The sequence below is a fragment of the Antechinus flavipes genome, chromosome 2 (genome assembly GCF_016432865.1).
Source record: "Antechinus flavipes isolate AdamAnt ecotype Samford, QLD, Australia chromosome 2, AdamAnt_v2, whole genome shotgun sequence".
Lineage (NCBI taxonomy): Eukaryota > Metazoa > Chordata > Mammalia > Dasyuromorphia > Dasyuridae > Antechinus > Antechinus flavipes.
The window spans coordinates 659,172,719-659,197,223 of record NC_067399.1 but is presented as its reverse complement, the minus strand read 5'-3'; the positions used below and the strand labels follow the sequence as shown (position 1 = coordinate 659,197,223).

The 24,505-nt window shown below is 33.5% G+C and overlaps 1 protein-coding gene across 2 annotated transcripts in view; it reads right to left on the bottom strand.

Annotated features, from left to right (window-relative positions):
- Positions 1 to 663: 663 nt before the first annotated feature.
- The window catches only part of CTNNA3 (catenin alpha 3), a 1,962,241-nt gene continuing 1,938,399 nt past the window's right edge, over positions 664 to 24,505 (bottom strand). For both annotated transcript variants that reach the window (XM_051982587.1, XM_051982588.1), the window contains one exon: positions 664 to 2,798. In XM_051982587.1, coding sequence (XP_051838547.1) covers positions 2,511 to 2,798 — 288 coding nt within the window. In that variant the 3' untranslated portion in view covers positions 664 to 2,510. The remainder of the gene's footprint in view (positions 2,799 to 24,505) is intronic.

Sequence of the window (24,505 nt, the reverse complement as noted above, 5' to 3'; positions counted from 1 at the left end):
ATTGAGATAACAAATGTCTGGAAGAGTAAATTCCCTCTACTTATGTAGATGGGAATTTTATTTCTAATTCGTGGTTTTAATGAGTTCTTTGGAGTATGGAATAGTTAAGTGGCCTGCTGAAGATCACAGAGTTTAGGCAAAGGTGAGACTTGAACCTTAGATTTCCTGACAAAGACTTGTAGCAACCGTTAACACATTCCCTCTTTAGATGCATTAAGTCATAGATTTTGAGCTGAAAAATCCTTAGAGGTTATTTAATTGAATTCTTCATCTTTTGGCTAGGAATCTAACATTTAGGAATTAATTTTGCCCAAGATCACACCAGAATAAAATAGTAAAGTCAGGACTTTAAACTTATGTCCTCTGACACTGGATAGGATTCTTTCCACTTAACAACAGGAAGTATAAATTTGTCTTCTTTTTGTTTTGTTTTCTACAGAAAACAAAGTAATCTTTGAAAGTCAGGAATCAATTGGAAAGCTATGGTCTTTCTGCATTTTACTTCTATCACCTTTGATTTAATGTGAAGTACAGATCTAAAGCTAAAACAAAATTGGTTAAGAAACTAAGATGGAGAAGGAAAAATAAGGATCTTGTGTTGAAATGTTTGAAAATAATGAGAAATGGTCAACAGACATAACAAATGTAGCAAGTCGCCAAGAATACAAATGATAACTGAGATTTATTTAGCCCTTTAATGTTTGCAAAACACTTTACATGCATTATATCAAGTGATTCTCACAACAATCTAGGATGCTGGTTATTAAAGGCGTTAGAGGAAATTAAGACTGAAAGAGATTTGTTTTGTGTTATACTTATACAACCAGAGAATATCAGAGATGGGATTCCAACTCAGGTTTCTCCTGATTTCAGCAGCCTTCCGTAAAACCACATCACCTTTGATGGATCCCTTTAATGATTATCAAACATGTGATCTGCACTATCTCATTCGATTTCCTAGACAAATCTGGGTTGAAAGTATTGTTGCGATTATTGTCCCTATTTTACATTGGAAAATATTAAGTCTATGAGATTTTATAATCACTGACAGAGGTGGGATTTGAATGCATGTCTTTGATGATTTCTTTCTTTATTTTTTCAGTGTACTATATGGCCTCTGAAGGACCACCGAAGTCCTTGAGGATTGACTAGCAAGAAAACTGAGATTTAACTATCAAAGGGTTTTTTGAAAGACAAGTGCTATATGTGAGCATGGTCAGAAGGCAGCTTTAGGGAGCAATTTGTGTTTTTATAGGCAACTATATACTAGAATAGGGCCTACTAATAGGGATTGGTATTAGAAAAGTTTGTAAAGGCTTGTATTACAAGGTTATCAAAAGCAGTCTGGAATCACTACTACAAACTTGCCTTTGGTATTCAATGAAGTAATATACAACATTAATTTTTTTTTTAAAGTTCTCTAAATATTCAGAGCCAATTTCAGAGCTAAATTTTCAAGCCAATACTCCCTCTTCTTATAAAAGTTATGGATTGATGAAGGGATTTTGGGCTTACAGAGAAAACTTGTTTTTGTTTCTTCTATTATAAACACCCCCGCCCCACCTGGATCTACTATACTCTCTTCATTCCCACAATAGGTGATGATCTATTCATTCAGCAAATGGTTTTAAGACCTATGTAAGCCAGAACTTCAGATGACTACATTGAAGAAAGGGACCTGTGCATTGGCTAATTATTATGAGCATACTCATCTGAAATGGTGCAAAGTTAAAAGCACTTCATCTATGAATGTGAAATACTTCAAATATAATGGATTGAACTTCTGGAACCAGTAAGTTGTTTAGCTACTGAAACTTGGTTAGATTTCTATGAGTGATATAGTTGATTATTAATGGGCTGCAGTATTAGAAAGTATGTCCTCAATGATTATATAGCTCTGTAAACGTAACGGTTAATCTTATGGATAACTGGAATCTTATGATAGGTGGGAAAGTGAAAGAGAATGAGGATTGCATATTTTTTAATTAATCTAACAATCTATTGACTAGTATGTTATTGGGTCTACTGCTTGCCAGACACAATGGTTGGCAGTAGTAAATAATATCAAAAGGCTTCATGATGAAATTATTTGTTTGATATGTATCCCTGGCTCATAGCACAGTGCCTGGTACACAATGGACACTTAATAAGTATTTTTGAGTGATTCTTTCCATTCAATACCCTAAATAAGTGGGTGATTACTGAAATTCATAAAAACAGGTAGGATAGAGAGAAGTAGAAGATTGTTCTTGAGATGATACAAGGGGAATTGAACCAACAACTTTGAGAACTTTTTGCCAAATATAAGATATGGTGTGAAGCTATATTTCTTAGAGTTGTCCACCTAGCCCTATATATCTTATGCTACTTGTTCAATTATTAGTGCACTTAAGGAACTGATCTAGTGAAAACAAAAGCAGTGAATTGAGCAAGGAACTGATCTAGTGAAAATCAAGTCAGTGAATTGAGCAGGGCTCTAAGAATGGATTAGCTGGAGTCGAGTAGCCAGTCTAGTTGACTTGTCTTCCTCTGAATTCACTCATGACTTGGACAGGGTGGATTTGCTTTTTAGCAGATCCTCTTCTCACTGCTGCAAAGACCTCCTCTGGCTTCTCTCGTTTAATCAGGGGCTTTTTGGCAGGAGCCTTCATTCTCCACATGACCACAGGATGTCGGGGCCCTGTAGAACTTTGGATCCTGATGATCTTGGTGGAGGCAATGTAGGACATTTTCACGGTGTGGACTACAGCATTCATCAAGTTCTTGGCAGCTTGGATTAGAGAGGTGACACTGTCCAACTGGAATGAGAAAGATAGCAGTTACTTTGAGGAGATCAGGATAAAGTCACAATATAAGGATCAAAAATCTTCTAAAACTATGGAATTCCTTGTAGTTCCTGATTGATTCTAGGAATGAATGAGGTAACTGCAAACTTATTGGGAGGAGAGGGGGAAATGTTACATCATGCATGTATATGCAAATATATATATATATATATATATTTGTATGCATGTTTCTACACATTTACAAAGAAGGGATAACATCTTGTTATTAGGTAATTATACATTTATACTTTATCTCTGGCTTTGTTTTAGCCTCCCTGAGAGTAGGTACCATGGAAGAGGTTTTTATTTTTGCCATCATACTTCCAGCACTGTCCCATTCACAGTAAGTGATAGATGTACATACACAACGATTTATTAAAATAAGAGTAGCTTAACTCAAAATTCAGAATTATCTCCTCAAGTAGAATTCTTGCCCCCTTCTTCTATCTATTAGGATAGACCTAGGGCTCTATTAAATAAGGTCCAAGTGCATGTCAGAGTTTGAGACATCAAACACACACAGTTTGACCTCCAGGATTTTCTAATATTTTTCCTCCATATATTTTCATAGCAAAGAATTCAGGGACTATTAAATCCATTGGTGTCTTGATACTCATTTCTCTAGGTGACTAGTGAGATATTTATTGCTAGATACAACAGCTTTTTTTCATTCCTAAATTCCCTTAAATCTTACAGTGCTGCCGTATTTCATTCTCTGACTTCCTTTTTCACTTGCTTCCATTCTCCTCTTCTGTTTTCTCATGCCCTACATGTTACCATTCCCCAGGTCTCCAAGCTCAACCCTCATTTCTTACCTCTCTATGTGTTCTCCTTTGCTCTCAATTGCTTAATCCCACAGCCTCCATAATCACTTTTTTTGAAGACTTCCCTCCTTCCTCACCCCAAACAATTCTATGATTTTTCTACTTTTGCATCATACTTTTACAAATACCCACAGGAAAACTTCACCACGCTATGTTGCTATCACATTAATTTTTATCATCTTACAAATGAACAAATACTCTTCCTTGACCATTTTAGTTGATTATAGTTCCAGTCTTTAAGCAAGCAAAGCTTGAGATTTCTCTCCCTCATTCCCCATGTCAAATTGCTAGGTCCCATCAATTCAACCTTGATAATGTTTTTTAATGCCTTCTTTCTACATCCATTGTCACACATGTTACTACTATGCTACTCTATTGTTCAAAAATAATCTTTGCTCTATATTGTTTATTAAATCAAACAAATAACAACCCACCCAAAAAATCTTCAAAGCCTCTAATGCAAGACTTGTGATACTACACACACACACACACACACACACACACACACACATATACAAAACCTTATTTTACACTATTCATCTTCACATACTCTGTTCTCTGAACTCATAAATTTCTACCTGTCCTATCCTATCAATTAATCATTAAAGAATCATTGATTGGACAACTGCTAAGTTCCAACACTGAGCCAGAACTTAAAAATATAACTATGAAAAATTTAAAAATTCCTTTGATGACTAAAGTTATATCTTTGTATTGTTATGAATTCCATCCTTCTCCATATGTACTCTCATCCTGATCCACAATCAGTACCATCTATTAAAACTAATCTTCCAGAGCACCAGCCCTGAAGTCAGGAGAACCTGAGTTCAAATCTGCCCTCAGACACTTAACACATCCTAGCTGTATGATCCTGGGCAACTCACTTGACCCCAATTGCCTCAACAAAACAAAACAAAACAAAAATACTAATCTTCCTACAAATTGGTTATCACCCACATGAAAACATACCCTAACTTCTCTTATAGATTTGTAGAATCACAGAAATACATACTGGGAGGATCCAGTGAGAATATTTAATTAAACTTAAATGCAATCAAGAGCCCCCTTAATGAATGAACTATCATCACTTAAGCTCTTACACAATTAAAAAAAAAATCTGTGCTAAGTCCCCAAAAAACCACAGCAAAATCTTAGATTTTAATAGGGGAAACACAAAATATGTGGATAGTGTAGAGGCAGGGGTATTTTGCTTTGGAGATTAAGAAGGACATTGTATTGTTATATAAAAAAGAAGTTTGATAGGATCACGTGTTTTGCGGGGAGGGAATAAAAATGATTTAATACATAAGTGGCTCAATTTACTCATCAATACATCAATTTTTCATGTTTATCCTCCAAACTTTATACCCTTTAATCTGATGAACATATCTGTTTTTATTCAATTCATTTGTTGGAAGGGAAAGTGATGAACAACTCAAGGCTAAGTATGGATGTCTTGCAGCACCCTAGAAAAGATCTCTGTCCAACTTATCATTGAATCATTTGAGTCTAAGCACCCAAAGAATATGAACTCATAAATGCTAGCCAAATATCTCCTAACTATCTAAAAGAATACAAAGGAACTAAACACAGTGTAAACCTTATCTATTATACTCACCTGACCTGGTAGTCTAGGAAATCTGTCCAAAAGCAAAATGAGGTTAGTCTATCATGGACTGATCTTGGTAAAGGCACTGATTGTGTCTCTTCAAAATTAACTGATTATTTCCCCAGATTTTCAGTGACTATTTTATAATTTCTAAATTCTTGGGGTTTTTTTGGGGGGTGGTGGTGGTAGTGGAACTGAATTCTTCTAAAAAACAATATCATTTCATTGTCTTACATTTTGCAGATGATGTCCTTTTCTTTTTGAAATTTGAGGTAGCATTTGCCTTTCTTCTATATCACTTCTCTATCCAAGATCTTCATCCCATCACATTTGTCATCTGGACATAGGGGTTTGAACACTCAAAGTGTTCCACAAGACTTGTTATTTTCATCCTCCTGATAACTTAGGGGTACATTTCTACTTATTAACTTTTTCCTCCTGCCTTTTCCCATCCCAGAACTATGTCCAATTCTTTAGATTTTATTAAACTATATTTTTACATTATCTACTTGTTTATTCATTGTTTAACTTGCATTCTAGTTTTGTCATTTCACTTGCACATATAGTATTACACATCTTGTGTCTATCTTAGTGATAAGATGAGAGAATTGAGGGTAAGAGAGCCCCTAGAAGCAATGGGATCCCCTTTGGCCAGTGGAAGTTTTTGTGAAAGAATTCACAAACCCCAATGAACAAACCCAGGTTTGGAGCAAAGAATGTGTTTATTTATGCTAAGAAAAAATATGCTAAGAAGACAGCTTTTTTAGCTGGCAAACTTCTGATTAGGAATTTAGCAAAGATGGGCTTACACTGAGAAGAAAATATCTTCATCAGTGGACTAAGTCCAGAAGCAAAGCTTCAGGGTTCAGAGTCTTTTATTTGCCTTTTAAGGTCTGGGACTTATTTGATCTGAGAGACTTATTTTCAATTCAATTCAATTAAAATTGAATGAGATTACTTGTCTTGGGAGTTGTCTGGGAGAGGTGTGCCCCTCCCAGAGACCAGAAGAGCCTGAGAGTTAAGAGCACCCCCTCAAAGATTAAAGGGGACACAATTTACATCATTTGCACACTTGTATACATACACAAAATTTCGCCTTCATTTGAGGTAGGCACTACTACTGCCTAGAGCTCAGCATAGTTTCTAATGTGTGGCAGGTACTTAATAAAGTTTTCTGATCAGAACTGAAACAAAGTTTGGGTTAAATAGGCATATATATATTTTTTAAAAAATCACAAAATCACAAAATTTGGCGGTTAGGACTCTGATAACCATTTAATCCTATAAAATAACTGTGGAGAAGCCATCCAATATCTGTGGTTAAATTCCTCCAAGAAGGCAGAATTTATCGTGACCAAGGATATACTTGTGTATAGCTCTGTTGTTACAAGTAGCCAATTGATACAATGGTCAGAATATCAGACTTGGAGTCAGGAAGAATCATTTTCCTAAGTTCATATCTGGTCTCAGACACTTACTAGTTATATAACCCTGGGTAATTTTCCTGAGTTTCTTCATGTATAACAAAAGCTGAAAAGAAAATGGCAAACCTCCCCAATATCTTTGCCAAGAAAACCCCAAATGGAGTCACAAAAATTTGGACAAAACTGAAAAATGATTGAACACCACCAAACGACAATCATGACATTTTCATGACAAATTATTTCAACATTCGCTAAGTATTTGGTATACTTGGAGGTAGCAATATATAGTGAAATGAGAATTGATCTTAAAAACAAATAGCCCTACATTTTGATTCTGCCTCTGACGTGGATTCAGGAAAGTTTCTTAATTTCTTAGTACTAGTATCCACTCTCTAACACTCTAAATTGAAGGGAAAGTATAAATATTCACTGAAACAGTGAAATTTCTCATTGTTGATATCCTGATAACAGAACAATCACTGTTCCATTGCATAGCCCTTGTCCTTTCCATCTGTGTGAAACACTCTAATAGTTACTTGGAGGCACTGCAGAATTTAGTTAAAACTTTGTCCCTGATCATAATCATGAATATAATAATTGAATGAAGGTGAGTAAAGTGGCTTAGCATAGGAGATAGAGACCATTTCTCAGCATCACAAAAAATTGGCTCCAAATTGCATTTACTGTACATACTGGAAATATGAATTTAGGAAAGTCTCCTGATTTCTGAGAATGCTCAGGAAATACTCTAATTTTTCTATATAAATAAATTAATAGAACTGCTGCCATTATCCAATGGGATGGCACATATTAATATAAGTTACTTATATATAGTATAGTTAGTTGATCTCTAAATTTTTCTGGGGGCTGGGAAATCCCTAAGGGCTGATGGGGAAGAAATTAGACCTATTTTATACATATAATAACTTTTTTTATAATTAAAAATTCTTCGAGCAAATATATTTGGAGTGAGGAATAAACATTATATTAAGCTATACCTATAGAATGTCTACAGAATTGGAAGGAACATAGACAGTATCATTTTCTCTCTTGTCACATGAGACTTCATTCCAGAAGGAACAACTGACAGGTTAACCTCGCTCAGAGCACAGTGGAATTCCCATTTGAGTCAGTGCCTCTAAATGAATGTTAATGAATCCAAGAAATATTCTCAGAGAAATGAAATTACTTGCCTAGTTGATCAATTACTAGAAAACTTGAATTAGGCCTCACATATTCTGGTTCTTGTCTTTCCAATACACATTGGACAACATCCCCCAAAGCCTATTTTCCAAACATTTCTATGAACTGGTTTCCAAATGTTATTTTTTTTAATTCCCTATAAAATATACAATATACATTTTGATTTCAAGGGTGTTGTGAAATTTCTATCACATCCTTTTTTCTTAGTACTTGAAGGTTGCTACAATACTACCTTGTTGCTTTTACCTTCTAAAAATCAGTAGCCCCTTTTAAAGTAAGTGTTACACTTATTCACTCTTTCAACTAGAATACCCACAGGCAGAAACACTAATTCAAAAGAACAGATGCTACATCAACAAATGAAAAGAACTGGGTTTTTGTTATTCACTTGAATTCTTGAGATTTATCTGTAGGGCATCTTTGTTTTCACTGTTGATGTCTGGAAAGTGACTCTTGAAATTTTTCTCATTCATCCCTTTGCCAGAGCTAGCAGAAAACCATGCTCAGTCTACCTGTTTTGTTGCCTATTGTTCATTGCCTAATTCTTCTCATTTTCCATGTACCATATTCCATTCAAGTCTATTCAACCAATATATTTTTAAATTTCTTTCTAGAAAGAATTCAGGTCCTTAAAGATAGTACCTTTTTGCTTGATGTCTTTGTAACTTCCCTTGGGATAAATTGGAATTCATCAAAGTAAAAATTAGCTCTCTAAAAACAAGAGTTTTTATTTTAGGGAAAAGCAAATCAACATAGAGCTATGAGTTTGAATGTGTGTCTAGGTTTCTTAGACAAAAAAAAAAAAATCATGATTTTTGAGGGAGTTATTTCCCTAGGCACTCTTTTCTAAGGTTCCATACAGAGAAGAAAATGTTATTATTTTTGGACTCCTAGTTATCCTTTATGTGATGTCTATATTTTTGTTCAGTGTAATAACTATCCTGGGTCAGAGTAAGGAGTCTTCAAACTGGATTCTGTTGAAATTGTGTTAGGTCTTTGCCAAAATTCTAGAAGATATCATTGAGAGGCTAGTGTGTGATCACTGGAAATGGAAATAGAGATCGTTATTATACAGATTGTTCTTTTCAAGAACAGATCATAGAAAAGTCAGTTAGAGTACTATATATCTGAAATCAAAATACATCCTTTTTTGTTGTTATTGTTGCTTCAATACACAATGAACTCTTAAAGTGGAAAGTGACATTAACTCTCACTTGCAATCACTCTATTAATCAGTTTTGTCTTTTTTCAAGCAATGTTATTATTGGTAAAGGAATCATTTGAGTGTTTAAAATCTGTTGCAGCAAAAAAAATAAGAATAGTCTAAATCAAAAAAAGTATTCAGTCTGTATGTCGAGTATATCTATTGTATCTATAAGAGGTCATAGCCTACCAAACTCATTTCCTTCCATGAGTGGTCACATTGTTTGCAGAAAAGCATATTTCACTAGATAAAAACTTTGTTTTGGAGTGAAGAAGCTTAATACTGAATTCTGTCTCCTAGGGGGCTTACAGATTGTAAAAACCCAAACAAGTAACTTAATTTCATGCTATTTCTAAAAATCTCTTAAATCTTTAAGTTTCAAACAACTGCTTATGTGAATTGATAGAGGCAGTTTCATCACTGAAATCCTAGTGACCCACCTCAACTAATAAAACAGATCAGGAAGATTTTATAGACTAGGAATTATTAATTTTTTGTATATTTTATGTACTCTTTTAGCTATCTAGTAAAGTCTATGAACTTCTTCTCAGAGTAATTTTAAATATATCATGTAAAATGCATAGGATTATTTGACCCAGCAGTGTTACTGCTGGGCTTATATCCCAAAGAGATTTTAAAGAAGGGAAAGGGACCTGTATGTGCAAGAATGTCCCTCTTTGTAGTGGCCAGAAACTGTAAACTGAGTGGATGCCCATCAATTGGAGAATGGCTGAATAAATTGTGGTATATGAATATTATGGAATATTATTGTTCTGTAAGAACTGACCAGCAGGATGATTTCAGAAAGGCCTGGAGAGACTTACCTGAATTGATGCTGAGTGAAATGAGCAGGACCAGGAGATCATTATATACTTCAACAACAACACTATATGATGATTAATTCTGACGGACATGGCCATCTTCAACAATGAGATGAACCAAATCAGTTCCAATTGAGCAGTAATGAACTGAACCAGCTATACCCAAGGAAAGAACTCTGGGAGATGACTATGAACCACTACATAGAATTCCCAAACCCTCTGTTTTTGTCCTCCTGCATTTTTGATTTCCTTCACAGGCTAATTGTACACTATTTTGAAGTCTAATTCTTTTAGTACAGCAAAATAACTGTTTGGACATGTATACATATATTGTATTTAACTTATACTTTAACATATTTAACATGTATTGGTCAACCTGCCATCTGGGGTAAGGAATGGGGGGAAGGAGGGAAAAAGTTGGAACAAAAGGATTTGCAGCTGTCAATGCTGAAAAATTACCTATGCGTATATCTTGTAAGTAAAAAGTTATAATTAAAAAAAAAAGAAAAAATGCATAGGATTATTAAGAGATCCATTACAATATTAAGAAAAAAGCTAAAATAATGAACTTCAGGTTAAGGATTCTTGCTATGAACATGATCTATCTACATTTCAACAAAATATCTTTCAGAGATTTATGTGCTACTCTCATGAACAAGATGTGAACTGGACAATAATATAATGATGGATTTTCTGGTTCTTTAATGACTGAAATAAAAAAAAATCATCTTTAATGGACAATGTCATCAAGGAAGGAGGTTTCTAGTGTGATACCTCAAGAATTTGTGATTTGTTCTGGGTTATAGGAAGAATGATTTTTTTTTCAGTGTGTTATGAGGGAAATAATGTCATTGTTTTAATGTTTCCATTTCTGGGTTATTATTATTATTCCCAACCCATAAGAGAGTATGGGAGCTGCCCCAGAGTTTCTAGGAACTTGTGCACAGTCTTTTGCCATTGGTGTAGCTATATCTTGACCATTTAAGGAAAGGTGAGGTTTGGTTTGCTTTTCATATTGTCACCTACATCTTCACCTGCTAAATTCAATAAGTTTTTCTCTGCTGTCTTCTGTGACATATGCTGTCAGTGTTTAGATGGACACATACTGTATTATCACTAAGATTCACCGCCATTTTCCTAGCATGTTTACTATACCTTTTTAGATAGAAAATTCTCATCTTAGCTGCAGAAAAATTGAGTGAAAGAAAAGCAGTCAGCTGAGGTTACATGCCCAGGGCAGTGGTCTAGCTGTCTGCTTCCTGGGCAAGAAATCTAATTAGCTACATTATGTGTCAGGTCTGAAATCCTTGAGAAGGTAAAAAAAAAAATCACAAACCAGTAAGCCTTAGGAATTATATGTGTGATTCTTTATTTAGTGAAGTTGAAGAGACAGGTCTCTGCATGTGGCAATAAGGATGACTTTTTTTTTTTTTTTGCAAAATCTTCAAAGGTTTTAAAAACTTTTTATCCCTTGGCAATGGTCCCTTCCTTAACACATGCATACATGAAGGACCATGTAGAAATTTGCTCAATAAAGGCTGGTTATGTCCAAGGAAGGAGGAATATGTTTGGGACTGGACGAAAATGAAAGAATATGAAAGTATATAAAAATGATAATATACATACAGTGCTTTTAAATCTTAAAATATTATTTTAAAAATATTCTTGTTGATTTAGTATTAAGTGTAGTATCCTGAGGCTTAAAACTTTCCCCTTTTACTCTTTATTTCTTATGAGCTTTGGGAGCTAAAAGCAGGTAGTAGTAATTTTCCTAGAGAATGAACCTTCACAGATGATAGTCTTTAAAAGTGAAGAAAGAGCCAAGGAGGAATGGTGGCAGTAGGATGGAACTTAGTTTCTTGCCACAAAAGTGTCAGTTCTCTTTTTTCTAGAGAAGCTAGCAATATAAATATTTGAGTTATACCAGACTCTGACATCCTCAAGAAAGGGGTTAATTTTGATACTGTCAAGTTAATAAGAATGCATAGGGACAAAAAGAAAAGACTCCTTGTTTCTTTGGTCATTTGACTGAGGAAGAAGACTAGGATTTTGACAGTATGGATTTCTTTTTTTTTTTTTTCTTTTTTTATTTAATTAAAGCTTTTTATTTACAAAACATATGCATAGGTAATTTTTCAACATTGACCCTTGCAAAACCTTCTGCTCCAAATTATCCCCTCCTTCCCCCTCCCACTCCCTTAGATGGCAGGTAGACCACAGTATGGATTTCTTAAAAGAAAATTTAGATCCTTGGTGTTCCTTCTCTGAGAGATGGACAATTTGAATTCAGCACCAAATTTTCTGTGATAAGTAGAATGAGACTTCACACATGTAGTGGAGGTCACATAACATAATGTTCACTGCCACTCAGATAGAAATGTTTGCACTTATATTTTATGCCCCCTCTCCTTATTTCTAATTCATTTAAACTGCTTACTAAGAGAATGGCCCTTTGAGGTTTAATTAACATCTAGTAAGGAAAAGTTTTGACTAATGACATGGGAGCTGAAGCCAAAGATTAAATAAATCATCCTCCTACACCATATAGGAAGTAGAATGGTAAGTCTCTCCTGATCACCCACAGGAAACAGCACACACACACACACACACACACACACACACACACACACACACTCCTAATATTCTACCTGTTTCATAACAGAAAAAAAATAGATGTTTGAGTAGAGTTACCCATAGCGTAACTCCTTATTATTGACCAGATCTCATTCTTTGAAATGTAGCACTATTATTTTTTCTGAGGCATTTGGGGTTAAGTGACTTGCCCAGGGTCACTCAGCTAGGAAGTGTTAAGTGTCTGAGTTCAGATTTGAACTCAGGTCCCCCTGACTTTAGGACTGGTGATCTATCCATTACATCACTTAGCTGCCCCCCATCGCACTATTCTTCTACAAACTCACTGAATTTGGATTCAGAGAACATAAATTATAATTCTAGTTTTATTACAGACCAGCAGTATGACCTCATGCAAGTTACAACCTCTATGTGCTTCAATGTTTTGACTTTTAAATGGTGGTACCCAACTAACAAAATGAGCCAAGCATTTTTATAAAATAGGACATCCAAAATTCTTATGTGTTAACAATTGATTAAGAAAGGTAAACAAACTCAAAATTAATTATGGTTCTGAATGGGCATATATTATTCTGCAGAAATTGAATAAAACTAGAGAAGGAAATAGTGTGTGTGGTATATTACATGGAATACATGGTATATTAAAATATAATTATGTATGGATATCTTGGAATAGAGGTTATTAATAAAAAACAAAGTTATTCTGGGAGCATATACAGAACCCTTAGGAGGAAATATATACAGACTTTGGGTACAGACAACAAACAAGAAATTGAGTTATGATGCAGTCATAATGCAATGGTAGACAGGAGATGCAGTGGATAGAGGACCTGACCTGGAGCAGAAAGATCTGACTTCAAATCTGGTCTCAGACACTTACCAGCTGTGTCATTCTGGGCAAGTCACTTAACCCTTATTTTCCTCAATTTTTTCATTTGAAACTGAAGACATGCTGGAAAAGAAAATAGCTCAAGTATTTTTGCCATAAATGTGCCATAAAATTCTCATGGACAATGACCATGAGGTCAAGTAGAGTCAGAAAGTCCTGAATGATTAAACAACAGCATAGTCATAGTGAAAGATAGTATTTACCCAAATGTCTACTTGAACTCCTTTTTTTTTTTTTTCCAAAAGCAGAAACCCAGGCAGAATTTTGGTTTGCCTTAATAATAATTTCACATTTTAAGAGCTGGAAGAAGAGGTGAATAGAAGCACCAAAGCCATAACTAAGTGTCCATGATAAGACTCTCATCATCTGAGAAGACTTAGGCCATGACAAGGCAAGCATTCTATATCAAATTATCACAATAATACATCATCAACATCCTGAAAAGTTTATTTTGCTTGGCCTTAACATTCTAGAGATGCATAATTCATGCTGGTCATCTCAATTTCCAAATTTGCAATTAACACTTCAGCATTTAATACTCTACAGAATCTATGACTATAAAACTGATCTAACATAATGGAAATGCATTGGAAAATCAACTGTCTTAATTATAACCTAAAAACAAAGCAAGCCAAAAAGAAGATTAAAAATAACAGTAACATCTCCCCCCTCCTTTTCTCCCTCCCTCCTCTCTTCCTCATCCTTGTAAATGATGGGAAGTTATGATAAAGACAAATGCTATATTGGAAGGAAAGATTTGGTTTTCAATGTTTTCACTATAGCAATCCCCAAACATTGTGTCCAAAAATATCTAGGTAGCATTTTCCTTTTTGAAAATAAAAGAGATTGCTTAGGCATATTGACAGTCCTCACAAAATTTAAATAAGCATTTGCACTCAGGAAATGTTTACTGGGGAAATATTTTAGCTTTTAAATTCACTTTCTCCTCAAATGAAGTAAAGCCAATTAAAAGACAACCCATTTGAGCTATTAGTTCTGGGAGAAATACAGCATTCACTTTCATTTTTTAATGCTTTATACAATCAAAAGGCAGTCTTAGTAATTCACATCTCTTTCCAGAAAAAAAACAAAAAAACAAAGCTACAGTTGTTGTTATTTGAGATATTTTAAAGTCTGAACAAGAGCTATGGAAGTGAATTTGGATTTATTTTTCAACTCTTACCCTTAAATGTTTGGTATATTGCAATTGGACTGTGATTTCACTGAGACAGTAGTATTATCTATAGGTCATAACCCATCTATACCTAATCAATTCTGTTTTGGATTTCAACCTTTCTATATTAGCATTAAGAATCCATGCACTATATTATTTTCAATTTTATTCAGATCTTTATGAATTCATACTTTTATCCAATGTTATCTTTTACAAAAGCCAATGATTACCCCATGTTTTTCACTCATATCGTTCTCTGAAATCATCATTTGTACTGTTTTCTCTGTGACACCCTTTATTGATGTTTTAGCCAGTTCATATCCACCGTGCATTTGCTTGGTGCCCTTTGACTAACCAGCATCTCCTGTTTGTATATGCTAGCAGCCATTACTCTAAGAATCTCAAAAATAGCTGGGTAAGCATGAAAAAAATAAAAAGGTCACTTCTTTAATAATTGTGTCCTTTTCTGTAAAATGTAGAAGATAATATCTATAATAAATACTTCAGAAATTTCTCATGAAGAAAATGTTTTGTGAACTTTGAGTCACTATAGAATTTTATTATTATATTCATCCCTTTTCAATATTGATGGGGTTTAGTTATAAAGGGTCCTGGCGTATTTCATTTACTATTGCTTTTTTGTATATTACATGCTATGAAATATGGCACAAGCAGATAAAATACATACTTTATTTAATTAAAAAAAAAACTGCTTCCCAGGCTCATCTTTAGGCACATTGAATAATTTTCACAACCAATACATATAATTATATGTATCTCTTTCTTTTTTACAAGATGTTTTTTTCTTTCATCATTTCATGCATATAGATGAAAGATCAGGATTATTTGATATGCTGATATTTATTAAAATAATCCTAAAATTTTAGTCAATGTTTTCTATGGACAATTTTATCTGTGATAATAGATTTGTTCATGCAAGTGATTTTGTTGCATTCTGCATGTTTATCACTGGACTTTGTCATCTGTTAATCTATGAAAAATAGCTATCATCTATAAATCTACCCACAAATTTATGTCTTAATAAGTACTTGGTATCTGCTATTTTTAGGAAACTTATAATGGCACAATATCTACTGGTTCTTTGAATAATCTGCAATGAACAATATGTTTAGGCTCATTAAGGATAATTCCTTCAACATTTCTGGTGGTAATGAGCTGATCCTAAACTGACATCATAAATTTCTCAACTTAATCTGTATGACAATCATTTATCCATATTTTTTGTTAGATATATTGTATGTTGTGTTCCTGTGCACACCAATAATGCATGTCTTTTGATTCTACATTTCTATATGAGCTGATATAAAATGTGCATTTCAACTAGATGCAAACTAATTTCAGTTAAATTTGACAAGCACAGTGACATAGAAGCTATTTGTTATCTTTAACATTGCTTAGTGAAATGTCTGTTTTTAAAAATCATTTCTGTATATTTTAAACCAATCATCATGTGTTATGAGAAGTCTATTTTTCCTCTTTGTCCTTTTCAATGAAAAGCATTAATACTTCCATAATTGCCTTAAGGTAAGGGGCATGGATGTTCTTATTAGAGGGTTTTTTGTTTCTATGCTCATTTTTTTTTAGTATGTTTCCTTTAAGTTCAAAATAATGGACAGAAGGCCAATCAGGATGACATGGGTTCAAGTCTTGCTTCTACCGTATAATACATGTATAGCCACAAAAAATCAATTAAGCATCCAGAACCCCCAGTAAACTAAGACTGTGTTAGAGAGGGTTGATTGGCATCAGAAAATGGTATTCCCTTAAATTTTCTCATTATCTGAATTTGTAAAAAAGCATATCTGATCTCCCTAGAATATGACTGTCAATACAATTCCTATTTTAACTTTCAATTTTGAAATATTGAGCATAAGAAACTTGGATTAGCTCTCATTAATCCCAAAATATCTTTTGAGCATTTAAAATATAATAATGTCTTCCCTTATTCTTTCTGGATATAAGATTCCTAGAAGCTAGTTCACAAGTTATTATATCTATGAGTTAGTTAATACTAAGTGACAGCAGAAACAAGCTCATCTTAAGGGAATGAATATATATTTGGAGAAGTTTTTTGGATTTCTAGGTGGTTCTTAAGTTTGTTTGACTGGCAATAGTTTTATATTTTAATACAACTAGCAAGTCATTTCATCCAAGATTATCATCATGATCATCATTATTAATAATAGTAATAATAATGATAATATGCAATGCACTTTACTGTTATTATCTTATTTGATGCTTACAACATGCTGGGAAGTAGGTGCCTACTATTAACTCCATTTTAGAGAAGAGGTAACTGAGAAAAAATAGCTTAAATGACTTATATAGGATTATATAGCTAGTAAGTTTCTGAGGCAAGATTTGAAATCAGGTTTTCCTATTGGTTCAGCATTCTATCCATTTTGTCACAGTTTTTCTAATTAATCTATTGATTTTCTTATAATTCCATCCTTGGTCCATGGACAATGACTAATTAGACCTTCCTGGAAAATTCAGCATTTTTTTTTCCAAAAAGATTTATGAATCCTTCGGCTATGCTTCTGAAAGCAAATATATTCAAACATTTCATATAGTATCCAGACAACATTGATAAGCAACTAAAACAAGATTTTTTTTCAACTTATTTAAAATGGAATTACATTTTCAAATTGAAATTGTCAGCCTTATAAGTAAAGTGAGAGTAGTTGTAGCTTCTATGAAAATAAACAGCTATGCAATGAGGTCCCTGATATAATTTACAAAGCAAATTTCTTTCCCAACTTGCCATTAGAGTATCACAACAAAAGAAGATAACTGAAGTTGAAAGAGAAGGGACATCAATGAAAGGAAGAAAAAAACTAAAAAAAAAAAAAAATTGCCCCAACTGAAAAACCAATTGTAAAATGTAGCATGGTAATTCTTTGGCTGAAATCTCTTTCTGTCCTATTTTTAGAAGATCTTAAAACAAATTAGACATATATAATAAATACCTTGGACTCAATGCCTCTGGAACTTTTTTTTTTTAGTTAAAAATATTCAAAGCAACCTTGGTTCATCATTACATGTCTTTAGACAAAGTTAAGACAGAGACTTACATTTTTCTTGACATCACTTGTTTCTTTCAAATAAAAACACATGCACTTCACATCAATAAGTACCTAATATGTGCTAGTCAAAATAATGTTGGGTATGCAAATAAAAGCAAAAAAAAACCCCAAACATCAAGACCAATTGTTCTTGTTTTCTGTTCTTTCAAGGAGCTCAGAATTTAATAGGAGAGAATATTTGTGAAGCTCCTCATTTATAATTCATGATAAGAGGTCATGGGATTAATATCATTTAACACTTTTTTTTTCCTTTTGCAAAGTGAAAAAACATACATAGAGGGATATTGTTTTTGCTGAGGATAACACCTCCTTTCATAGTAATTCATTTTATGATAATGGAAAGAGCAGTTCTAAGAGAAACAGAATAACGAGGCTTTAATTATGACTTTAGCACTTATGATATTATTATTGGCAAGTTACTTTGCTGGCCTCACATACCTTATCTGAAAAATAGGAATAATATTTCTACTTATTACTTACTAATTATTGTGAGGAACAAGATTTGTAAGCCTTAAGTTACAATATGATTAGTAATTGCTAATAAATTCCCATAACTTTTCAGTTGGTAGTACATAATTTACAAGGATGAATAGGCTATGCAATATAGTAGAAACAGTTGGATTCAAAGTCAGAACTATTTAGGTGAGATCCTGAGCTTGTACTTTAGAGTAGGAGGATTTCTTTCAACTCTTGTGTTCCAACCTAAGCTTTCTATCTATATCAACAAGCACCTGTGTAATATGACTTACAACCTTCTGAAATAAACCCCCTCCACTAAAATGTATTAGATGGTTGAATAGTTTAAAATGGTTAAAACAGTTTAGAATGGGCTACATTACCCCCAAACACCAGCCACAAGTTATGACAATGTGAAAGAAGAAATAATTTTCAGCACTGAGGTGATGGAGAGCTCCATGCTGCTAAAATTTGAGAAGCATTACAATCCCATTACCAAGGACAACATTTGCAATAATTCTGAATAAATAAAAAAAAAAACTGGGATAGGTACTGGGACATTAAATATAACAGGAACATTTCTCTATCTCTCACATATGTTTTTAAAAATAAACAAAAAAACCCACAAATGAATGAATGAATTTATACATACATACCTAAAAGACCAAGAGTAAAACTCAGGCAATTGTCTGGTAAATGGAATTTTTGCATGTTCTAGATTTTCTAAGAAGTTTCATTAAACATAAAAATAATACCATGTCCTATTATTAATTCACTGATAAGAGAAAACTAGATGAATGTATAAATATCTATATTTCCTTCACCTGGATATCTGGTGTCTTTTGCCAACAAGGAAATGAGAATCTTTCCTCACTGTGGTCCATACACCTGGATCACTGGAAATAATTTGAAGGTTCATTTGCTAAGCTACTTCTAGTGATTTCTCAAAAAAGGTAAGATAGATTCAACATTGTTGTAACAAGACTATTGGCCTAATCCAGAGGGGAGTGATAAAGTAAAAATAAAATCATTAACAACAACAAAACCTTTCAACCAATGTTTTTCATTTTGACTCATGGAAAAAATTTAGAAAGTAATATTAAGGTGGTATTTAATAAATATCTCAAAAATGAGGTGATGATCAACAATAGTTGATGGGAACCTCAAAAATGTGGCAGGAAAGGAAAAAAAAAAACTTATTATTTTAAGAGGTTAACTGGAATAGCAGATAAAAATAGTATAAATTCCTTTAGCGTGATTTTACAGTGTGTTATCAAGTACAATTATGGTTAAAAAAAAAGTAAAAATAATTAGTGCTAAATGGCAATAAAATTAAATGGATTAAAAACGGAATTATTAAACCAAACCCAAAGAAAAATATTAATGACGATGTCAGCTTGAAAAGGTAGATTCAGTATAGTGTCCCATGTATTCATTCTTAGTGTTACATGGCATATGTCTAACACTATTTTATAAGTGACTGAAGATTTAGATAAAAATCTAGATGGCATGCATATCAATTTTGCAAACTGAAAAGCAAAATATAATAACTAATAGATGAATAATAGATCCAAGTCAAGAAACATTTTGACAAGTTAGAATATTATGCCAAGGTGAATAAAATTAAATTTGATGTGAATAAATATAAAATCTTAGACATGGATTAAAACCAAATCACTTTTATAAACCCAAGATGAGAAGGTGGAACTAAATAGAATTGTATCTGAAAAAAGATCTGGAGGTTTTAGAAGATTGATAATTCATTATGGTATAACTATGCTGAGTCAAGTGAGAGACCTTGAGTAAGGGAACACTCTTCTTCTGGAGTTCAAATCTGACCTCAGAACTAGCTGTGTGATCTGAGACAAGTTACCGAACCCTTTTTGCTTCAAGTTTTTTCAACTATGAAAATGAGCTGGAGAAGAAAGTAACAAAATTTGTGTTATATGAAGAAAGAAAGCTAATGAATTCTTTTAACTATTGCCATAAGAGCACTGCATCAAGTTAAAAAATGACTGAAAGTCTTTTGAATTTTGCCCTAATAAGAACATATCTGTCATATTTCAATCACTTTGAGGTTTCACAAAGAGAACTGATAATAAGGAGAAAATCCATAGGATACTGGAGAGGGATTCCCTTTCCATTTATTTGCTGGACTAGATAGCCTCTGGAATCCTGTATCTATCTGAGATTCAGTGACCCTATAATTTTTATTGTTACCATCTCCCAGGGGAAGTAGTCAATTTCCTGCTAAGGATAGAATCTTTGAGAAAGTTTTTCAAAAAAGACCTCTGGCTATCATTTATGATAACATGATGATTTTAAACTTTATCTCATTACCAAAGGATACTTTGTAATAACTTATCTAACAAACTATCTGTCACAATTATTTTAATTCCCATGATTAGTAACACCCCTGGAGTAAAATTGAATTCTCATAGTCATTAAAAAAAATGTCATTTTGTAAATCCCTTCAGTGATGCATAAAATAGTCAATCATTAACATACATTAACACATTAACATTTTGTAAATAACTAGTAAAGGGATCTATAGTAGTGGAATGGATTAGATAGGAAAAAGGGAAAAGTCTTCAATTTAGGGTTCTGTCCACGAATATAAGTCCATGTGTGTGCATGTGCAGTCCGAGTGACATTGAGAGAGCTCCAAGCAATCAACTTTAGGAATTGGGCTTGTGTTATAGCAATAATTCAGGCAGACCAAAAAGAGAGATGTGCCAGGATAAGATTGCATGGTAAGGGCAGGACCTTGAGAAGAAACTTGAGCAAGTTCCTAGTTTCTGGTTTCACTATGGTTCTGCTCAATCAATGAATCAACACCTACTATGTAAAATGCAGTATTGTAAACACTGGAATTAGAATTCCAAAGAATATAACAATCCCTATCATCAAGGAACTTACTTTAAATAGGTGGGGTGATATATACACACACATATGCGTAGATATTTACATTACATATGTATACATATCTGTATGTATATGTAATACAAATATTTACATGTTATAATATACATACATGTATTATTTATTCAGGTGTTTTTCAGTTATGTATGATTCTTTTTTACCTTATTTGGGATTTTTTCAGCAAAGTGGTTTGGTATTTCCTTTCCTATCTCATTTTACAGATGAAGAAATGGAGGAAAGAAAGATTATATGACTTGTCCAGGGTCACATAGCTAATTAATATCTAAGACTAGGTTTGAACTCACCAAGCGAAGTGTTCTTTATGGCAGACCCAGTACCCAATCCACTATGCCACTTGGCTGCCCATAAAATCTGTACACATATGCACATTGTGGCTAAAGCTAATAAACTTAGAGAGGGAAGGCACTAGCAACTGGAGGAAACAGAAAAAAGCCTGAAGAATTTCTTTTGGACTGAATCTTGAAAGAATTTTGATATAAGCAAGCAGAAATGAAGAATGATCTTCTCTAGGCTTTTGCTACAGTTAGGGCTCCTGGAGACTGGTGTGTCTAGAACATCAATTAGCCTAGTCTTCCTGTATCACAGAGGGCTAAGATATGAAAATTCAGAAGGGATCAAATTATGAAGAATTATAAATGATTAACAGCAGAGTATTTGTTTAATTGAAAAAAAGGAAACAAGCATTTATTATATGCCTATTTTGTGCCAAGCATTATCCCAAGCACTTTACAATGATCTAATTTATTGTCTCAGCAATCCTATGAGGTAGACGATGTTATTATCCCCATTTCACCACTCAGAAAATTAAGGTAGACAAATGACACATGAGTCATATATCTAATAAGTGTCTTAGGACAGATTTGAACTCAGTTCTTACACAAATCCCAGGGCTGTTTCCTCTATGCCAACTAGCAGCAGCTTAATGAAATTAAATGAAATTTAGAGGATAAGGAGGTAACATGGGATACCTGTGTTTTAAGAAAATCATTTTGATGGCTGTATGAAGGAATTTCTGGGAAGAGCATTGAGATGGGGAGATCAAACACTCTAGGTGACTAATGTAATATTTCAAGTGACAGATGACACTGGACTAAACTAAGTTATACGATTATTTGAGTACTGAGGACAGTATATATGTGAGATATATTGTAGAGGTATTTTGTTGTTGTTGTTTAATTGTTTTCAAATGTGCTCAAGTCTGCATGGACTTCTTTTTTGGAACACACAGTGGAGCAGTTTGGCATTTTCTTCTCTAGCTCATTTTATAAAGGAGGAAAGTGAGGTAAACAGGATTAAGTGACTTTCCCAAGATTGTACCACTAATTAGTGTCTAAGGCTAGGGATTTGAACTCGGGAAAATGAGTCTCCTTGACTCCAGACCCATTGCTCTATTATAACCATCTCTAATATAATATAATTATCATCTTTTTTCTTTTAATCTTTATTATAATATCATAGAATTAATAAATAAAGAAAATATTCTTCTATAATCTATAATGATGAAAAATATAAGAATAAGATTTAAAAACATAACCATACTATTTATGGCTGATAAATTACCTGAAACAACCTCAAAATTCAAAATGTATGATAATTTTTCTTAGAAAAAACTATATGTATGTGTATACACATACACATATATTATGTATTTATTTGCATAGTATCTATGGGAACATTATCTGGAATATATAAAAATACAGAAAAGGAAAAGTTTAGAATTTTTCTTCACAATTTCTCACAATTTATTTAGTATGTGGCAGGTATATACTTTTATGGCAGTCAATATCAAAGGGATTTTTTCCTATCATTTCCTTTAACCATATTTGAATCTGTTAATTGTTATTATGATTGCTATTATTCTTACAATTAGCATATCTATTTCCCATCAGTGGGAGTCTTTTTAAAGGAATATGTGCTTTAAAATATTGTAAAGAGGACAACAGTGACCCTCCTCTTCACAAAGGATCCTACTTTTAGACCTAGAGAATTTGAGTTTCAATCCTATTTTTTTCCATTGAACACTTGTGTGGTCTTAGACAAGTCGTGGATTCTCTAATTCTGTTTCCTCATTTGTAAAAGAAATTTGATTTAGACCTGTAGTATTAAACCTAATTACCAAAAATATCTCCTTGTGAAAAGATATTAGTTTAGATAATATAATTTATTTAATGCATTTTATTTGTTTTGTTAAATATTATCCAATTATATTTCAATCTGACTCAAGGGAAAAGTATTTAACATCCTGGTCTAGATGGCTGTAAAATACATTTTTCAACAGATAAAAACTGAACTTCCTACTTGTTTTTATCTAGCTTGTATGCCACACCTATTAAAACTTTCTGTTTTTTAAAACTTTTAGGCTTCTTATGAGTATTATAAATCTGAATAATAATCTTTAAGATTCAACAGACTTGGGAGGATTCTGGGAAGATGATGGAGTAGGTTGTTAAATTTCAAACTATCCCAGTTACCCCAAAACAGAACAAATTTGTACCTCAGGGAGAATATAGACTGGTGTAAAGAGGACTTGGGGCAAAACGAAGGTCCTTTTGGTACAATCTGAGAAGATCCAAAGAAAGCTTAAGAGTCCCGGATTAACTCATGTCAAATACAGACATCTGCAGGCTGGCTCAACAGAAACAGGGGGTGGGCTCTCCAACCAGCTCAGTATGGCTGGACCCTGAGCTCTTTCACCTGGACTATTTGTGGAGTCAGAGTCTGAGTCCCAGAATTCTGAGGGAACTTGGCTGAGTAGGAATGCCAGACCCAATTATGCTGCCGAGAAAGGGCCTGAGCAAGAAAGAACCAGCACACCAAGAGTGCAAAGTCAGTGGGACAGGGATGCTACTGGCTGCAGGCACTTGCAGGAAAGGGTAGTTCTTAGTTTAGGGTTCTTTGTCAGAGGAAAGAGCTGAACTAAAGCTGGAGACACCATCCCCCACCCCACAAGTAGAGGTATTTACACTAATATCTCTTATTTTAAAAAAATGAACTGGCAAAGAAGAACCCCACCATAGAAACTTACTATGAGAACAGGGAAGACCAGGGTTCACTTTCAGAGGACACTGAAGTAAAACAAGTTTCTATCCCAGAGAGTGAAATAGCTCCCCACCCAGTGAGAATTTATAGAAGAACTCAAAAAAGAATTTAAAAATCAAATGAGCGACACTGAGGAAAAACTAAAACAGAAAAGAAAAACCATTTAAGAAAAACAAGAACATTATTGAAAAAAGTCAACCAACTATATAAGGAGGTGAAGAATATCAAAGACAAGCAGGGAAAGATAGCAAAGCTATGATAGATCAAAAAAATAACAAAACAGATTGTAAAGAATGAAAAAAAAATAGAACAGAATGTGAAACATCTTCTAAGAAAAACAACAGCTCTAGAAAATAGATTAAAGAGAAAAAACCTGAGAATAAGTGGACTGTCTG